Source organism: Coregonus lavaretus, assembly GCF_964263955.1.
Source record: "Coregonus lavaretus genome assembly, contig: HAP1_SCAFFOLD_854, whole genome shotgun sequence".
In the NCBI taxonomy this organism is placed as follows: domain Eukaryota; kingdom Metazoa; phylum Chordata; class Actinopteri; order Salmoniformes; family Salmonidae; genus Coregonus; species Coregonus lavaretus.
Window position 1 is genome coordinate 19,838 of NW_028166959.1, and position 16,506 is coordinate 36,343.

At 43.3% G+C, this 16,506-nt stretch overlaps 1 protein-coding gene across 2 annotated transcripts; it reads right to left on the minus strand.

Moving 5' to 3' along the window:
• Positions 1–5,038: 5,038 nt before the first annotated feature.
• LOC311114069 (TLE family member 5-like) lies at positions 5,039–15,877 on the minus strand. Of its 2 annotated transcripts, none has more exons than XM_084189343.1 (8): positions 15,111–15,877; positions 13,342–13,439; positions 13,118–13,181; positions 12,919–12,963; positions 12,235–12,297; positions 11,594–11,668; positions 11,185–11,358; positions 5,039–8,451 (listed from the first exon to the last, which is right to left on the minus strand). In XM_084189343.1, the coding sequence occupies exons 1-8, from the start codon at positions 15,135–15,137 to the stop codon at positions 8,365–8,367; spliced, it is 633 nt and encodes a 210-aa protein (XP_084045469.1). In that variant the 5' UTR covers positions 15,138–15,877; the 3' UTR covers positions 5,039–8,364. The 2 variants fall into 2 exon arrangements, with proteins under 2 accessions (XP_084045469.1, XP_084045470.1); XM_084189344.1 differs by having other exon boundaries at positions 11,185–11,355; positions 15,111–15,876.
• Positions 15,878–16,506: the final 629 nt, after the last annotated feature.

Here is a 16,506-nt window from a genome sequence, read left to right on the forward strand (position 1 = left end):
CCCTAGACCATTATTCCTCATCCACCAAACTTTACAGTTGGCACTATGCATTCGGGCAGGTAGCGTTCTCCTGGCATCTGCCAAACCCAGATTTGTCCGTCGGACTGCCAGATGGTGAAGCGTGATTTATCACTCCAGAGAACGCGTTTCTACTGCTCCAGAGTCCAATGGCGGCGAGCTTTACACCACTCCAGCCAACGCTTGGCATTGCGCATGGTGATCTTAGGCTTGTGTGGAAACCCAATTCATGAAGTTCCCAATGAACAGTTCTCATGCTGATGTTGCTTCCAGAGGCAGTTTGGAATGCGGTAGTGAGTGTTGCAACCGAGGACAAACGATTTTTACGCGCTAGGCGCTTCAATACTCGGCGGTCCCGTTCTGTGAGCTTGTGTGGCCTACCACTTTGCGGCTGAGCCGTTGTTGCTCCTAGATGTTTCCACTCACAATAACAGTACTTACAGTTGACCGGGGCAGATCTAGCAGGGCAGAAATTTGACGAACTGACTTGTTGGAAAGGTGGCATCCTATGACGGTGCCAAGTTGAAAGTCACTGAGCTTTTCAGTACGGCCATTCTACTGCCAGTCTATGGAGATTGCATGGCTGTATGCTCAATTTTTTCCACCTGTCAGCAATGGGTGTGGCTAAAATAGACAAATCCACTAATTTGAAGGGGTGTCCACCTACTTTTGGCCATGTAGTGTATTTTATTGTGATTGCATCCACACTAATCCTTAATAAGCTTGTCTGTAACTGAAACTGTAGCTGCAATCAACTGTGTGTATTTCTACTTGATGAGGAGGAAAATGGAACTTGATTTTATTGAAGTGACTTTCCTTTATAATCGGACAACTCATGCTGTGACGAAAGTGCATGCAGAACCACAGAGTTACTGCTGTGGAGGGATGGGTAGACGGATGAAATGAATGGATAGGACGTCTTCAACTTCATGGATTCATCCAAGTCATTCACTAGGACTTTCCAAATGTTTGGTTGGAGTGATAGCACACCAGACCCTGTGTAGAAGACATTGCACACGTTGTCATAGCTTTGTTTCAATTTGTTTTATTTCTATCCATTGCTTTTTTTGTAGTTTATACATAAAGATGAAATAATATGCCCTTTTTGCATCTGACTGATTTTTGAAAATGTTTATTAAAGCGAGTGTGTGTTAGTGGATTCTGTAGCCTAATGAGGGAATAGTTGCTGAAAAAGGTGCAGGTATAAATTCACTGTACCTCAACCAGGGTTGCTATAAAGCCCTGGGCATGATTTAAAAAAGATGTTCGTTTGGGTGGTCCTCGCAGACAAAGACTCTCTTCTTGTATACTCTATGCGCTTCCTCGTAAGAACAGACAGTGTCATGATACTGATGGTTTGTACGTTTGTGGCTACCAGTGCTTAGCCATCTAGATGTCTCGTTGGGGCTAAGTTGTTGACAACTGTAGAATATTTGCTAGGCCTAACCCTTTTCCTAACCTTAACCTCATTCTCCTAACCTGCTACGTTAATTATTCTAACCTGCCACGTTAGTTCTCCTAACCTGCTATGTTAGTTATTCCAACCTGCATTAAAAAAAAAAAATTGCTACACCAACATGTACTTGGATGTACTCAGGTGAAACACTATCCTGTTGACAACAGTGGAACTCCAAGATGCTGCAGGCATGTCCAGACTGGGGGGGTTGTGGGATACCTCTGTCAGTTGGAAAACAAACTCCGTAGGGGTATACTACAAGCAGAATAAATGAGTTTGCCAGCTAATTTGCGTCAATATCCTGAGAAGGTTTATTCAGGTTTTTATTAAGATAAGCTTGAAATGGGCATTCGCTACAGTGCATTCAGAAAGTATTCATACCCCTTGACTTATTCCACTTTGTGTTACAGCCTGAATTCAAAATGGATTCAATTGTTTCTCACACATCTACACACAATACTTTGTGACGAAGTGAAAACATGCTTTTAGAAATGTCTGCAAATATATTGAAAATGAAATACAGAAAATTCCATTTACATAAATATTCACACCCCTGAGTCAATACTTTGTAGAAGCAAGTACATTTGGTGGCGATTTACAGCTCTGAGTCCTCTTGGGTATGTCTATCAGCTTTGTCTTCTGGATTTGGGGATTTTCTCAAGCTCTGTTAAATTAGATAGGGAGCGGTGGTGAACAACAATCAAGTCTTTCCACTGATTTTCAATGGGATTCAAGTCTGGGCTTTGGCTGGGCCACTCAATGACTTCACATTCTTGTTCTGAAGCCATTCCAGCATTGCTTTGGGTCATTGTCCTGTTGAAATGTAAATCTTAGCCCCCGGTCTGTCATTTGCAATCTGAAGCAGCTTCTCATCAAGGATTTGCCTGTATTTGGCTTCATTTATTGTTCTCTCTATCCTTACCAGTCTCCCAGTCCCTGCCTCTGAAAAGCATCCCCATAGCATGATGCTGCTACCACCATGTTTAACGGAAGGGATGGTGTTAATATGCATTCAGGCCAAAGAGTTACATTTTTGTCTCATCAGACCACAGAATCTTTTGCCTTATGCTCTGTCTTTCTGCAAACTCCAGGTGTGCTGTCATGTGCCTTTTTCTCAGGGATGGCTTCCATATGGCCACTCTCCCATAAAGCTCAGATGGGTGAAGTGCTGTAGAGACTGTTGTCCTTCTGGCAAGTTCTCCCATCTCAGCCAAGGAACTCTGTAGTTCTGTTAGTGGTCATTGGGTTCTTGGTCACTTCCCTGACCAAGGTCCTTCTTGCCTGGTTCCTCAGTTTGGTCAGACAGCCAGCTCTAAGCAGAGTCTGGGTAGTTCCATATTTTTTCAATTTCCCAATGATGGATACCACTGTGCTCTTGGAAACGTTCAACGCTCTAGAAATAGTTTTATACCCTTCCCCATATATATGCCTCGTCACAGTTATTTTGAGGAGATCTACGGATAGTTCCTTGGACTTCAGGGTATAGTTTCTGCTCTGACATGCACTGTCAACTGTGGGACCTTATATAGACAGGTGTGTTTCTTTCTAACTCATGTCCAAACAATTGAATTGGCCACAGGTGGACTCCAATTAAGTTGTAGTGACGTCACAAGGATGATCTAAGAAAAGTGGATGCACCGGAGGGGTGTGAATACTTATGTAAATGAGATTTCTGTATTTCATTTTCAATACATTTGCAAAAAGTTCTGAAAACATGTCTTCCTTTCGTCGTTATGGGGGTATTGTGTGTAGAAGGGTGAGAAAAAAAATCTATTTAATCAATTTTGAATTCAGGCTGTAACACAATGTGGAATAAGTCAAGGGGTATGAATACTTTCTGAAGGCACTATAATTGACTCATCAACCAAAAACACAGTGCCTTGCAAAAGTATTCAGACCCCTTGGATTTCTTCACATTGTGTTACAAAGTGGGATTAAAATATTTGTCATTTTTTGTCAACAATCTACATAAGACTGTCAAAGTGGATAAAAAATTCATAACTAAAATATAGTAATTGCATAAGCATTCAGCCCCTTTGTTCAGGCAAGCCTAAATTAGTTCAGTAGTACAATTTGGCTTAGCAAATCACTTGTTTCATGGACTCACTCTGCGTGAAATAATAGGGCTTGACATGATTTTAGAATGACTAACCCTTCCTCTGTCCCCCATACATACGACATCTGTAAGGTCCCTCAGTCAAGTATTGAATTTCAAACACAGATTCAACTACAAAGACCAGGGAGCTTTTCAAAAGCCTCATCAAGAAGGGCAGTGATTGGTAGATGGGTAACAATAACAAATCAGACATTGAATATCTCTAAGCATGGTCAAGTTAATAATTACGCTGTGGATTATGTATTAAGCCACCCAGACACCTCAAATATACAGTCGTCCTTCTGAACAGCTGCAGGTCAGGAATGAAACTGCTCAGGGATGTTACCATGAGGCAATTGGATCTTGTGAGCAACAAGGCACTAATGTAATACTGCAAAGAAACACCGCAAAGGAATACATTTTGGGGCCTAAATGTAAAGCCAACACAACATCGTGGAGTAAGTGCCTCCTTATTTTCAAGCATGGTGGTGGCTGCATCATGGTATGGGTATGCTTGACATCGGCAAATACTGGGGAGTTTTTCAGGATAAAAATAAAATGGTATGGAGCTAAGCACAGGCAAAATCCTAGAGGAAAACCTGCTTCACACCAGCGAATGGGAGAGGAATTCACCTTTCAGCAGGACAATAACCTACAACACAAGGCCAAATTTACACTGGAGTCGCTTACCAAGAAGACATTGAAGGTTCCTGAGTGGCCAAGTTAGTTTTGACTTAAAATCTGCTTAAATCTATGGCAAGACATAAATTGCTGTATAGCCATGATCCCCAACATCTTGACCGAGCTTGAAGAATTTGGAAAAGAATAATGGGCAAATATTGCACAATCCAGGTGTGCAAAGCTCTTATAGACTTACCAAAAAAGACTCACAGCTGTAATCGATGCCAAAGGTGTTTCTAACATGTATTGACTCAGGGAGCTGAATACTTATGCAACGACTATATTTGGTCATTACATTTTATCATTTCTCTTTGACAAAGTATTTTGTGTAGATTGTTGACAAAAATTACAATGAAATACATTTGAATCCCACTTTGTAACAATAAAATGTGAAGAAATCCAAGGGGTCAATACTTTTGCAAGTTAATTTAAGCTTTCTTAAATTTGGCGGCAGGTAGCTTAGTGGGTAAGAGCGTTGTGCCAGTAACCGAAAGGTCGCTGGTTCTAATCCCCGAGCCGACTAGGTGAAAAATCTGTCGATGTGCCCTTAAGCAAGGCACTTAACCCTAATTGCTCCTGTAAGTCGCTCTGGATAAGAGCGTCTGCTAAATGACTAAAATGTAAATGTAAAATGTTAATAAACTCAAAAATCAACAACTATTTATGGTTGTTTATCAAGGTTACCTGGCTAACTCATTGATACTGCTTTGTAGTAGCCCCACAGGCATTCTTGTATGCAAACAGGCAAACAAATACAGACACACAAATACAAAAACCACTAGAAACAGTCTCCGTTGAGTCATTTATTTGTAAGGCACCATAGACATTTCCTTACTGCTGAGTGCTTCTTTCAGTCATGTTGTGTAGTCAATGTTTCTGTTTGGTTGGTTTACTTTAGATTTGACTTTTCCCCGCCACGTCTTTTCTTTTAAATGAAGCTATAAGTATTGGTTTTTCCATAACACAGATGACATACATTATTGGCAAGTACACGCTTATGAAGTTTCACATACAACGACAAAATAAAGAGTTTTTAAAATTACATTTACAAAGCTCAACAAGGAGGCGACATTTCCTCAGCATTGTCAAGGGGGCAGGAGAGGAGGAGGGGGGGGGGGGGGGGGGTTATTGGATAGTACCTCTCTTTCCATAGCACATCGCATAATACACACGCTACACTGAAACGTCGTCTTCCATCACACGCATACACACTAAAAGCAGCTTTGAAACATACAAAAATGCTTAAAAAAGTATATATGTATATTGATATAGTTATATACGTATATAAATGGGCCCTTCACAACAGAAACACACAAACCATTCATGTCCGAGTTTTGCTCTAAATTCAATCAAACCTGCCATAGCAAAGTTTACAGTGTCTTGGTTTACAAACTACTGCCCGAAAACACACTTCTTATTCTGAAAACTTGAAGCATCTACCTGTAAGGGGACTCTACCTGGCAGTAGTAGTAGGTATTTCGGGTCCTGTGATTTCAATTTAACCCATCGGGGGAAATAGCTTCTGTGTAAATACTGAAATGGGGGTTTGATTGAATACAGCCCTGGGTCTGGTTTGGCATTGCTGCCACCTACTGTCCTGGAGAAGAACTACACCTTATCGCCTCAAATTAGAAAGACACAGTTATGCGTCTCCGGGTAGGTTATAGGTTAGTGCGCTACGGCTGTGCTCAACGGTTTGGCACCATGCTCGCTCACCACACATTCTAGCTCCAAGTGCTATGCTAACCAACAGAACGACATAGGCAAATGTATTCCTCTCCCTTTCCACCAATAGGATCTGATCTGAATGAGCACATGATTGAAGTGAAGTTTAGGTCCCGTTAGATTTAGGCCCCGTCCAGGATCAACCCTTACCCCTCGGACACTTCCTCTGTCTAGGGGAAAGTGCCTAGGGGCTAGGGGTTGATTTGGGACTGGACCATAGACTTGGTCAGTTAAGAGAGTGGACAGACAGGGGCGGGAGGGAGGGAGAATACGAAAGGTGCTTCATAAAAATAAAACGTACGTTTGCACACACACACTCACTCTAGCTCCTATGACTTTTACACTTGACTGCGTCTTAATCAAGTGACCCTTTCAGAACACTGTCTATGAGATCAGTGAGCAGAGTTAGCACTAACTCTGCATCCAATCAGCAGAGACCTACAGGAGGAAGAGGAAGGTGTCCCTAGACACTGATCAAAGGTTTTGATCGTTTAAATCTGAGCCTAAGGGCAACATATACCAGGAGAAGAGGAATAGAGGTTAGGGGTTAAAGGGTTAGAGCTGAGATGGGACCAAGTCACAATTTTGCAAGTCCTAAGCAAGTCTCAAGTTTTAAGCTTAGAGTCTTGAGTCAAGTCCCAAGAAATAACGGGCAAGTCTCAAGTCAATTCCCACAGCTCAGGTCGAGTCAAGTCACAAGTCCCTAATTTTGGGTTTCGAGTCCTCAAGTCAATGGTTAAGTGTTTTATGCTAATTTCATTGCAGTGTTTTACAAACTGTCACCCCCCCCCCCACTCCCACAGTCTTTGAAACCGAATGCAACAAGTTTTGGGACTGATCCAGATGATGCCCTGATGCAGAGGTGGCACCACAGTTCCCAGAGTGGAGGGGTAAATGGTTTTCCCTGGGGCTTGGACCTTTTCCTAATCTGGTAACCTAACCAGGTATAAAGCAGGACTTTATAGGGTATGACAGTGATTCATCAGTTGTAAAAAGGTTTTTATATGGGCAATGATGGGAGTGGGACCCAAGATTTTCTAATCAGGCCACATGTTTTTTGTTTTTGTTTTATTTTAAAAAGACTCCTGGCCCTAGGGAGGATGAAAACCCAGTCAAACTGCAGAATCCTTGTACTTGTTCATATGAATTATATTTAAAAACTAGATTAACAGGGGGGTTTCCTTTACACAGACAACCACTGCAATTGGACAATAGAACTCATTGGGCTGAGCTTGCTTTATGCAGGTTTGCATCGTGTAGGCCTCTGCAACTATAATTAAAAAGTAACTCACACAGTCCATTTTATCAGTAGTATTGTTTGATTAATTTCAATTAATCATTTTGGATTGAAAAAGGTCAAGGTAGCCTAGCCAGTCCATGTTTGAATATAGCCTAAACCAAATGTGATCACATTCACATTTTCTCCTAACACAAATAAATGGGCTATAAATAGGCTATGTAACATTAGCACTTTGTTTACCCTGGCAAGAGGGGACAGGGCACATTGGTTGTAGCCTATGCAGCTGTGGGCTGCAGCTATTATCAGTAGCCTAGTTGATCAGACTGAGAAATCATCTCATTTTCTTCCTATACAGTTTAGGTGTAGGCTGCTGTAACATTTCTGTCTAGAGTTTTTGCTTGTGTTTGTCAGGAGTGATGTGTTATCACGTTTGCTAAATAAATACCGCAGGACAGTGGAGAGCGCCGCGCGCTTTGCTAGACAACGTGCTTTTGCCCGGCCTGCGAGAGCTGTGATTTCCGTGAAAATGATTGGTGAAGACAGAACAAAACGCAAAGAACCTGCAGCACTCAGATATGTAGGACAGATAGGCCTACATTGTGAGGGAGATGACAAATCGAGTCTCTCGACTCATTCAGCTCATCCAAGTTAAATCTCCAGTCATAGATGCTGAAGTCGAAGTCGAGTGGCAAGTGTTTGTTTCTTTTTGCCAAGTCAAGTCTCAAGTCATAGAATGTCCAAGTCACGTGACTCGAGTCCGCATCTCTGGGTTAAAGGTCAGGGTAGTATCTGTTGGCAATGGGTTGTCAGCGGCAATAGTGAACAGAGGAGGAAAGAAAAAGAGGAAGGAATCAAAACAGGGGAGACCTGTCCAACAGGCTTGGTGACACAAACTGATTAGATGATAAGAAAAGATTAAAAAGAAAGAAAAGAAAGCGATGGAGTGGAGTGGAGGCCCAGAGAGTTACTCTAAAGAGCTGAACCACAGGGTGACACCTACTGTACCAACACTCAACTACCTTCTCACCCACCCTCAGTCCCCTCCCCTCCCCTTAGCCCTCCCACAGTAGATCCACTCCTGGTTGTCCATCAGTCCAACTTGTCTCACCCTCACCCTTCTCTCCACTCCTCCCCATCCACACTCCTCCATCAGTCGGACTTGTCTCCGTCCTCTTCCCTCTGTTCTCTCTCTGCTGCATCTCTGGCCTTGTCTTCTTTAGCCAGCTGGGCCTGAGCCTAGTGGGGAGGAGACCAGAGAACAAAACACAAGGAGTGGAAGAGAGTCGTAAACTGTCATTTGTGTTTATTACCTGTAGAGGTGTGTGTATGTTACCTGTAGAGGTGTGTGTATGTTACCTGTAGGGGTGTGTGTATGTTACCTGTAGAGGTGTGTGTATGTTACCTGTAGAGGTGTGTGTATGTTACCGGTAGGGGTGTGTGTATGTTACCTGTAGAGGTGTGTGTATGTTACCTGTAGGGGTGTGTGTATGTTACCTGTAGAGGTGTGTGTATGTTACCTGTAGGGGTGTGTGTATGTTACCTGTAGAGGTGTGTGTATGTTACCTGTAGGGGTGTGTGTATGTTACCTGTAGAGGTGTGTGTATGTTACCTGTAGGGGTGTGTGTGTGTTACCTGTAGAGGTGTGTGCATGTTACCTGCAGGGGTGTGTGTATGTTACCTGTAGAGGTGTGTGTATGTTACCTGTAGGGGTGTGTGTATGTTACCTGTAGGGGTGTGTGTATGTTACCTGTAGAGGTGTGTGTATGTTACCTGTAGAGGTGTGTGTATGTTACCTGTAGGGGTGTGTGTATGTTACCTGTAGAGGTGTGTGTATGTTACCTGTAGGGGTGTGTGTATGTTACCTGTAGGGGTGTGTGTATGTTACCTGTAGGGGTGTGTGTATGTTACCTGTAGGGGTGTGTGTATGTTACCTGTAGGGGTGTGTTCAGTGTGGGAGGTCAGGGCTCTACGCTGCCATTTTATACAAAGAAAACACGTGGGCCTAAATAGAAAATGTAGGCGTCCAATGAAAAGTAGTGGAGGTAGTGTTGGGATGTCTCTAGGGCTGGCACAATGACCTCATCATGGAACCACAAGAATTACTCATGGACAATATATTGAATTTACATTTTAATTCTTATCTCTTCTTCTGAAATATTCACCTGCCTCCTCACAGCCGATTGAAGCGCCCCGAGTATTGTTGGTCTTGATGAGATGTGCTTTTTGACGTGTTGTGTTTAACAGTGTCTTTCCACTTCACAATATTTCAACTTCATATTCATCATCTCCAGCACTATACCAACATGTGAAAATAGCGCATTTCTATGTTTGGTAGTTGAATGCACCAATTTGTAAGTCGCTCTGGATAAGAGCGTCTGCTAAATGATGTAAATGTAAATGGTAGAAAAAGAGAGAGGAAGATAAGGGTTTCCAATGACATCATCAACCAATTTACAATACTTGCTAAACATAAGCTTTGATTCACCTTCAAACTCCAACCACGGGAAAGCTTTTTCCCACTGTTCGCTGTACTTGTATGCTTCCAGCTGGCAGTGGCACTGGTTAGCAGAGCAACATCGGTGCTAACGTCACTACTAGTGCTAGCTTGGTCTTCTTGTGTTGCTGGTGGCTCGACGACCATGGGCTCAGCCACATCCACGTCAACATCAGTATCACTGGCAGACTCATCGGGCTCCTGTTGTTGAGCTTGTCGCTTAAAGCTGCAATATGTAACTTTTGGGGCGACCCGACCAAAATCACATAGAAATGTGAGTTATAGATCTGACATTCTCATTGAAATCAAGTCTAAGAAGTGGTAGATCTGTTCTATGTACCCTATTTCTATGCTTCCCGTTCTTAAGTTTAGTTTTTTGCATCTTTTACTTTCGGTTTTGTACACCAGCTTCAAAACTGCTGAAAATATAATATTTCTGGTTATGAAAAATATTTCACAGCGGTTTAGATTGTACGATGATTCTCTACACTATACTTGCTTGTTTTGTCACAAACTGAAATGAGGCAAACAATTAAAATGTTTGCAACCAGGTTGAGCGATTTCTGCATAGTGCAGCTTTAAAATAAATGGTGATCCTCTTCATCCTTCTCCTGAAAGAAGCCAATGCAGATCCTCTCATGGTAGCTATTCAAAGCCTTGCGTTTCCAGCCTACTGACTACATTAAGCTACGATTAGCTAATTGTGCTGTGTGTTGCATTATGGTATTCGTAGTTCTTTGTGCGATTACCAACCACGAAACAAAACGACAGTATTGGTTTTGAGGGTAGAAATCGCCACTCGCACGGATACTTCATTTTTGCCGTTCGCGCACATTTATTTTTAGTCACATATGCGAGTGAAATGGTCACACTGTAGAGCCCTGGAGGAGTGTGTTGCCTGTGTGAGGTGTGTGTTACTTGTAGGTGTGTGTGTTACCCGTGTGAGGTGTGTGTTACCCATGTGAGGTGTGTGTGTTACCCATGTGAGGTGTGTGTGTTACCCATGTGAGGTGTGTGTGTGTTACCCATGTGAGGTGTGTGTGTGTTACCCATGTGAGGTGTGTGTGTTACCCATGTGAGGTGTGTGTGTGTTACCCATGTGAGGTGTGTGTGTTACCCATGTGAGGTGTGTGTGTTACCCATGTGAGGTGTGTGTGTTACCCATGTGAGGTGTGTGTGTTACCCATGTGAGGTGTGTGTGTGTTACCCATGTGAGGTGTGTGTGTTACCCATGTGAGGTGTGTGTGTTACCCATGTGAGGTGTGTGTGTTACCCATGTGAGGTGTGTGTTACCCATGTGAGGTGTGTGTTACCCGTGTGAGGTGTATGTGTTACCCGTGTGAGGTGTGTGTGTTACCCATGTGAGGTGTGTGTGTTACCCATGTGAGGTGTGTGTGTTACCCATGTGAGGTGTGTGTGTTACCCATGTGAGGTGTGTGTGCCACCTGGGTCAGGTGTGTGGGTGTGTGTGTTACCTGTGCATGTGCTGCCTGTGAGTGGGAGTGCGAGGCCAGGATGGAGGACAGGGACATCAGTCCGGCGCTGGAAGTTGGAGGGAGGCTAGGAGCAGACAGACCCATGGGGAGAGGGGCCATCGTTGGGAGGCCCAAGCCCTGAAGCTGAGACAACTGGTGCACCTGGAGCTGCTGCTAAACGCACACACAGATATACATGGTTATATACATTTTAGTCATTTAGCAGACGCTCTTATCCAGAGCAACTTAGTTAGTGAGTGTATACATTTTTCATACTGGCCCCCCGTGGGAATCGAACCCACAACCCTGGCATTGCAAGCGCCATGCTCTACCAACTGAGCTACAGGAGGCCTATACACATATTCATACACACGGTTCACACACACGGTCAATAGACACACCAGCCTACCCGTATGATAGAGTTCATCTCAGGAGGAGTGACCTGCTTGGCTCTCTCTATGGCCCCTAGGACCTGCTGCTGGTGCTGCAACACACACACATCCAAACACATTTTACATTTTCATCATTTAGCAGACGCTCTTATCCAGAGTGACTTACAAGTTGGTGCATTCACCTTATGATAGCCAGTGGGACAACCACTTTACAATATTTTATTTTTTAATTTTTCGGGTGGGGTCAGGGGGAGTAGAAGGATTAAGTTGCCAAGTTGAGAGAAACTTGCCCCACAGTCAGAGCAGGAGTAAGGCTTCTCTCCTGTGTGTGTTCTCTGATGAAGTTTTAGCTCAGTTGATGTTGTGAAGCATTTTACACAGTCAGAGCAGGAGTAAGGCTTCTTTTTTTTTTAAAGTCAATTTTTAGCAGACGCTCTTATCCAGAGCGACTTACATAAAAACATTTTTATTTCATACTGGCCCCCCGTGGGAATCGAACCCACAACCCTGGCGTTGCAAACGCCATGCTTTACCAACTGAGCTACATCCCTAAACACATTTAGCTATTGTACAGAATGAAATAGATTGACATTGTACAGCATGTTGATATGAGATTATGTTATCCTAGGAAAATAGTGTAGTGAGGAGGGTGTAATACCTCTTGAGATAGGTAGGGGAGCACCTGAGCACAGATCCCGTTTAGTCTCTTCACGATCTCAGCCTGGGGAGAAGAAGAGACAGACCGACAGTCAGAATCATAGAGAGAGGATTCTAGTGCCCAAAGGCCGTTTTAGCATGGCCAGCGCCATTGAGGACTCTCACCATTATGAAGTAGTCAGCTGGGTGGGACTTCCTATGGATTAAGGAAGGATCACATAATTCCATCCAGGTCATCAGGAGGGATCAGCCAATTAATTATACTTGTGAGGAAACGTTTCATTACTGCAGGTGGCAGTAAATCGCCAACCTTGGCTTTATACCCGTTCAAACAACACATTCTATGTGGCCGTATGCACCCTTTCAGTTTGTTAACCAGCTCAGAAGTAGTAGTAAAAGAAAATGTACTACTTCAAAATGGAGATGGCCTCAATGGTGCCAATGCTCTCACAGACGCCATAATGGGAAGGATACAATGTTGCGCACTCTAACTATCTCTATGGTCAGAATACAACACTGGCTTTACCATACGACACAGTCCAGGAGAGAGAGGAGGGGAAAAGAGAGAGGGAGAGATAAAGAAAGAGGGGGGGGGGGGGGGGGGGGGGGGAATGAGGGGGAGAGAGGAAGGGGAAAGAGAGAGGAGGGCTAAAACAGAGGGAGAGAATGAGAGAAAATAATTGACCTGTTTGTGCATTTCGATGTTCAGCCCATAAGACATCTCGTAGTACTGCAAAAAGAAGATTGGGGGGTTTGTGACGTAATACTTTAACCTACTGCAGAATTCCAAATGCCCTCAATGCACATGTGTATATCTGAGAGAATTGGAGCGATAGCCAAGGTGTATCCTAGGTAGGCTAAAAGTAAAAGAAGAGGTCACTCACCATGATGTAATGACGCTGCATCTCTGACTTCTCACTAGCTAGCTTGTCACACTCCATCTTCAAGCTGATTCGATAGGAGACAACATTTGGTTAGGGACATGTCTGTGTTTGTGTGCATATATGAGTGTGTGCATGTTGGAATCTGAGTGCATACAGTGTAAGTGACGTGAGTGTTTGTGGGATTGTGTAGGTGGGTATTTTGAGCGTGTGTGTTTCAGTGTTACCTATGGTATTGTGCTTGTAGGAACTGAAACTCGTCCTTGATGCGGTCGCAGGAGTCGGAGGTGGTGAACTTGAGAGGCTGGGAGGACTGGGAGGAAGCCTGGGGGACAACACAACAATAACAAATGCAAAAGTCAGAATCCCCAAGACAACAACAACAAACAGTCAGACAATCAACAGCGAGAAGCTGCGTTTCAATTCCCTACCCTTCTGTATGTGCATTTCTTCACTCCCCCTGTATGTGGGACTGTATGTTTATCAGAAGGGACGTACATCTGTGTGTGTGTGTGTGATAGAAAGGAGGCGGGCACGGTTTGTGACTGTGTGTATGAGACAGATGGGGGTGGTATTGTTTGTTTAGTAACAGAGGGATTGAGCTCTGAGATTAACCTTATAGCAGGGGTTTTTCTGGGCTTTTACAGCACAGGATGAGAGGATGTGTGTGTCTGTGAGTATGGTCAGGGTTAGATGAGAGTTTCCAGAGGTGACCAACTGACTAGAATGACCCCAGGCTGAGTCAGAGCCATAATCCAGTGTTAATCTTCTCATCAAGGCTTTACTACTCCAGACTGGTGGAAGGAGGCCACCACCCAAATTACACCAGGGATCTACAACTACCATCCTGGAGACTTACTGGCTGTGAATGCTTTTGCTCCAGCCCCTACACAAACACACTTGGTTTAGCTAATCAAGGTCCTGATGAGGTGATTAGTAGGGCTGGAGCAAAAGCCTGCACACCCAGTAGCACACACAGCTCTCCAGGAGGGGCTGGTCATCCCTGGAATTGAGAGAGGACAAGTTTATGCAGGGTCAAACCCTGATAGTGTGAACTAGGATCCCAGCCTAGGGGGCTGTAGGACGCCAAAGAGAAAGAAGAGGCACCGAAATAGGCTCAACCATAACAAATCGGGTACATTCTACATTATTTCCCACCCACTATCATCATTAGCGTACCAGTATTAATTTAAAAACCTTTAGGCCTAAGTTATATAGCTCCAAAATCCTGTATGGCTCAATTGGTAGAGCGTGGTGCTTGCATCGCCAGGGTTGTAGATGCAATTCCCTGGGCCACACACATAAAATGTGCGCATGAATAAGTTGCTTTGGATAAAATACTCTGCTAAATGGCACATTTTACTGTATATTACATCCACTTCTGTTGTGATCCCACATGGCATAGTTGCTGGAAGTCCTTGGGACTTTGATTTGGATCCTTGATTACATTGAAGACAAATCCTTGATTGAGGATTCAATGGATAACTTTTAATCATGGATTGTATGAATTAACTGACTTAATCCCACATGCCCTTAAGAAGTGTTAGGTTTCTACAATCTAGCGAGCTTGCTACCAGTAGCTAGCTAACGTTGGCTAGGCTACGTTTTGTTAGCACATGCCACTTTACCTAGCTAGCTGAGATATCCCTGTTCCAGTATGTCACATTACTAATGAGTTGCAAACGTTTAGTATAGTATTATAGACTAGCTAATAAAGGTAAACATCCATTTGTAAAGATCATAATGAAAACTACTGTAGCTAACGTTAGTAATCTTGGCTAGCTAGCTAAGGTAGGACCTAGCCTGGAATGTAAACAAATGCCGGGGGCGCGTGACAGACAATAGATTGAATCCATCAACACAAATGAAAACATACCACAACTATGCCCATCGTAGATATCCCCCTTTATTCTTACATTGATAACGCTGAATTGCTACTGTAACTAGCTAGAATATAGCTATCATCTAGCTAGTTATGCTAACGTTAGCTACTTACCGAGTGTCTTGATTGTGGAAACATCATGTCAATGGATTTATCGGTGTCCCTCAGCAACCAGGATAAAAAATATCTAGACCCCAATTTTGGACAACTATAGCGTATTTCCTTTCTTGCTTTTTAGACAGTTACGTTAACTAACGTTAGCTGGCTAGCTATTTATCTTAACGTTATCTAGGAAATCAGTTACCCGGTCTCGCGTCGTGATTGTTTCACCAACGTTGGCTAGCTAGCGTTGGTTTTGATTTGGTTCCTTGATAAAAAAATCAACAAATTGTACCAAAAAGGCTCAACACCAAGACGTGTAACGTTAGATAATATGGCACCGATTACTAGGAATCTTAAAATAAATCTGGCTAGGTAGATGATTAATGTTGACTAAGTCACAGGAATATCCTTTCTTGTTAGCTAACTAACTAGCTAAATCTTAGCAAAGAGAAGCGAGCCAACGCCGTAAGCGTAGCTAGCAGATTTATATATTGTCCAGTTCCTCGTAGATATTCTAGCTACTGTCAAGTGGGGCAATCGTGTGTCGAAAATCTGTTCTTGAAAAGCGTCTTCAATTCCACAATATGTTAGCAACCTAGCTAGCTACCGTTAGCTGGCTGGCTAGCTAATGTCCACACACAACAAGCCTTGGTTCACTACTATCTGTAACCAACCCTTGCGCTACAAAATGTACGAGTCATCGATGAGCGGCCGTTGCATGTGATGAGAGAATGAGGTGGCGCTCCGAAGGCCCATTTTAGATGTCAAATGTATAAAATTACAGTTTGCGGAAGTGTTGCTGCTGTCGTGTGCCCCCGGTGGAAGGTGTGCAGAACTGTCCCCTGATGATGCACGCACATACTAGCTACGTCCACAAATGTGTGATGTGGTGGTTCCCTAACACTCATAACAATAGCCTACTCATTTAATGTATAATCACCCCATTCCCATAACTTCATAATCATGATCCTCATAATGTTGACGAAATATGGCCATCACTGATTATTTATATTCTGTGGCACTCCATCTATTTCACTATCAGAAGTCACAAAATGACAACTGACAATTCTGAGATGACAGCATTTCAATAATACCAAGAGAGGATGGAAAACCTCTATATAGACCCAAGAGCCATATTGTATAGACCCTCTTTGATGGAACAATGGCCAGGTCCAGAAACAACCCCTATTGTTCCTAATCATAGGCACTTGAAGGCCTACTTATCAAATCATCTGAGAACTACACAAGTGCATAGTGGCAAGAGGAGAAGGGCTTGGGTTGTTTCTAGACATTGGCATATGCCAGACTAGTCATGAACCACACACACCATCAGCAAGTATACGAACAAATTTATTTCAATTTAAAACAGATACCTTGTCATTATGTTCTCTCTTAGAAGGCGGCGATG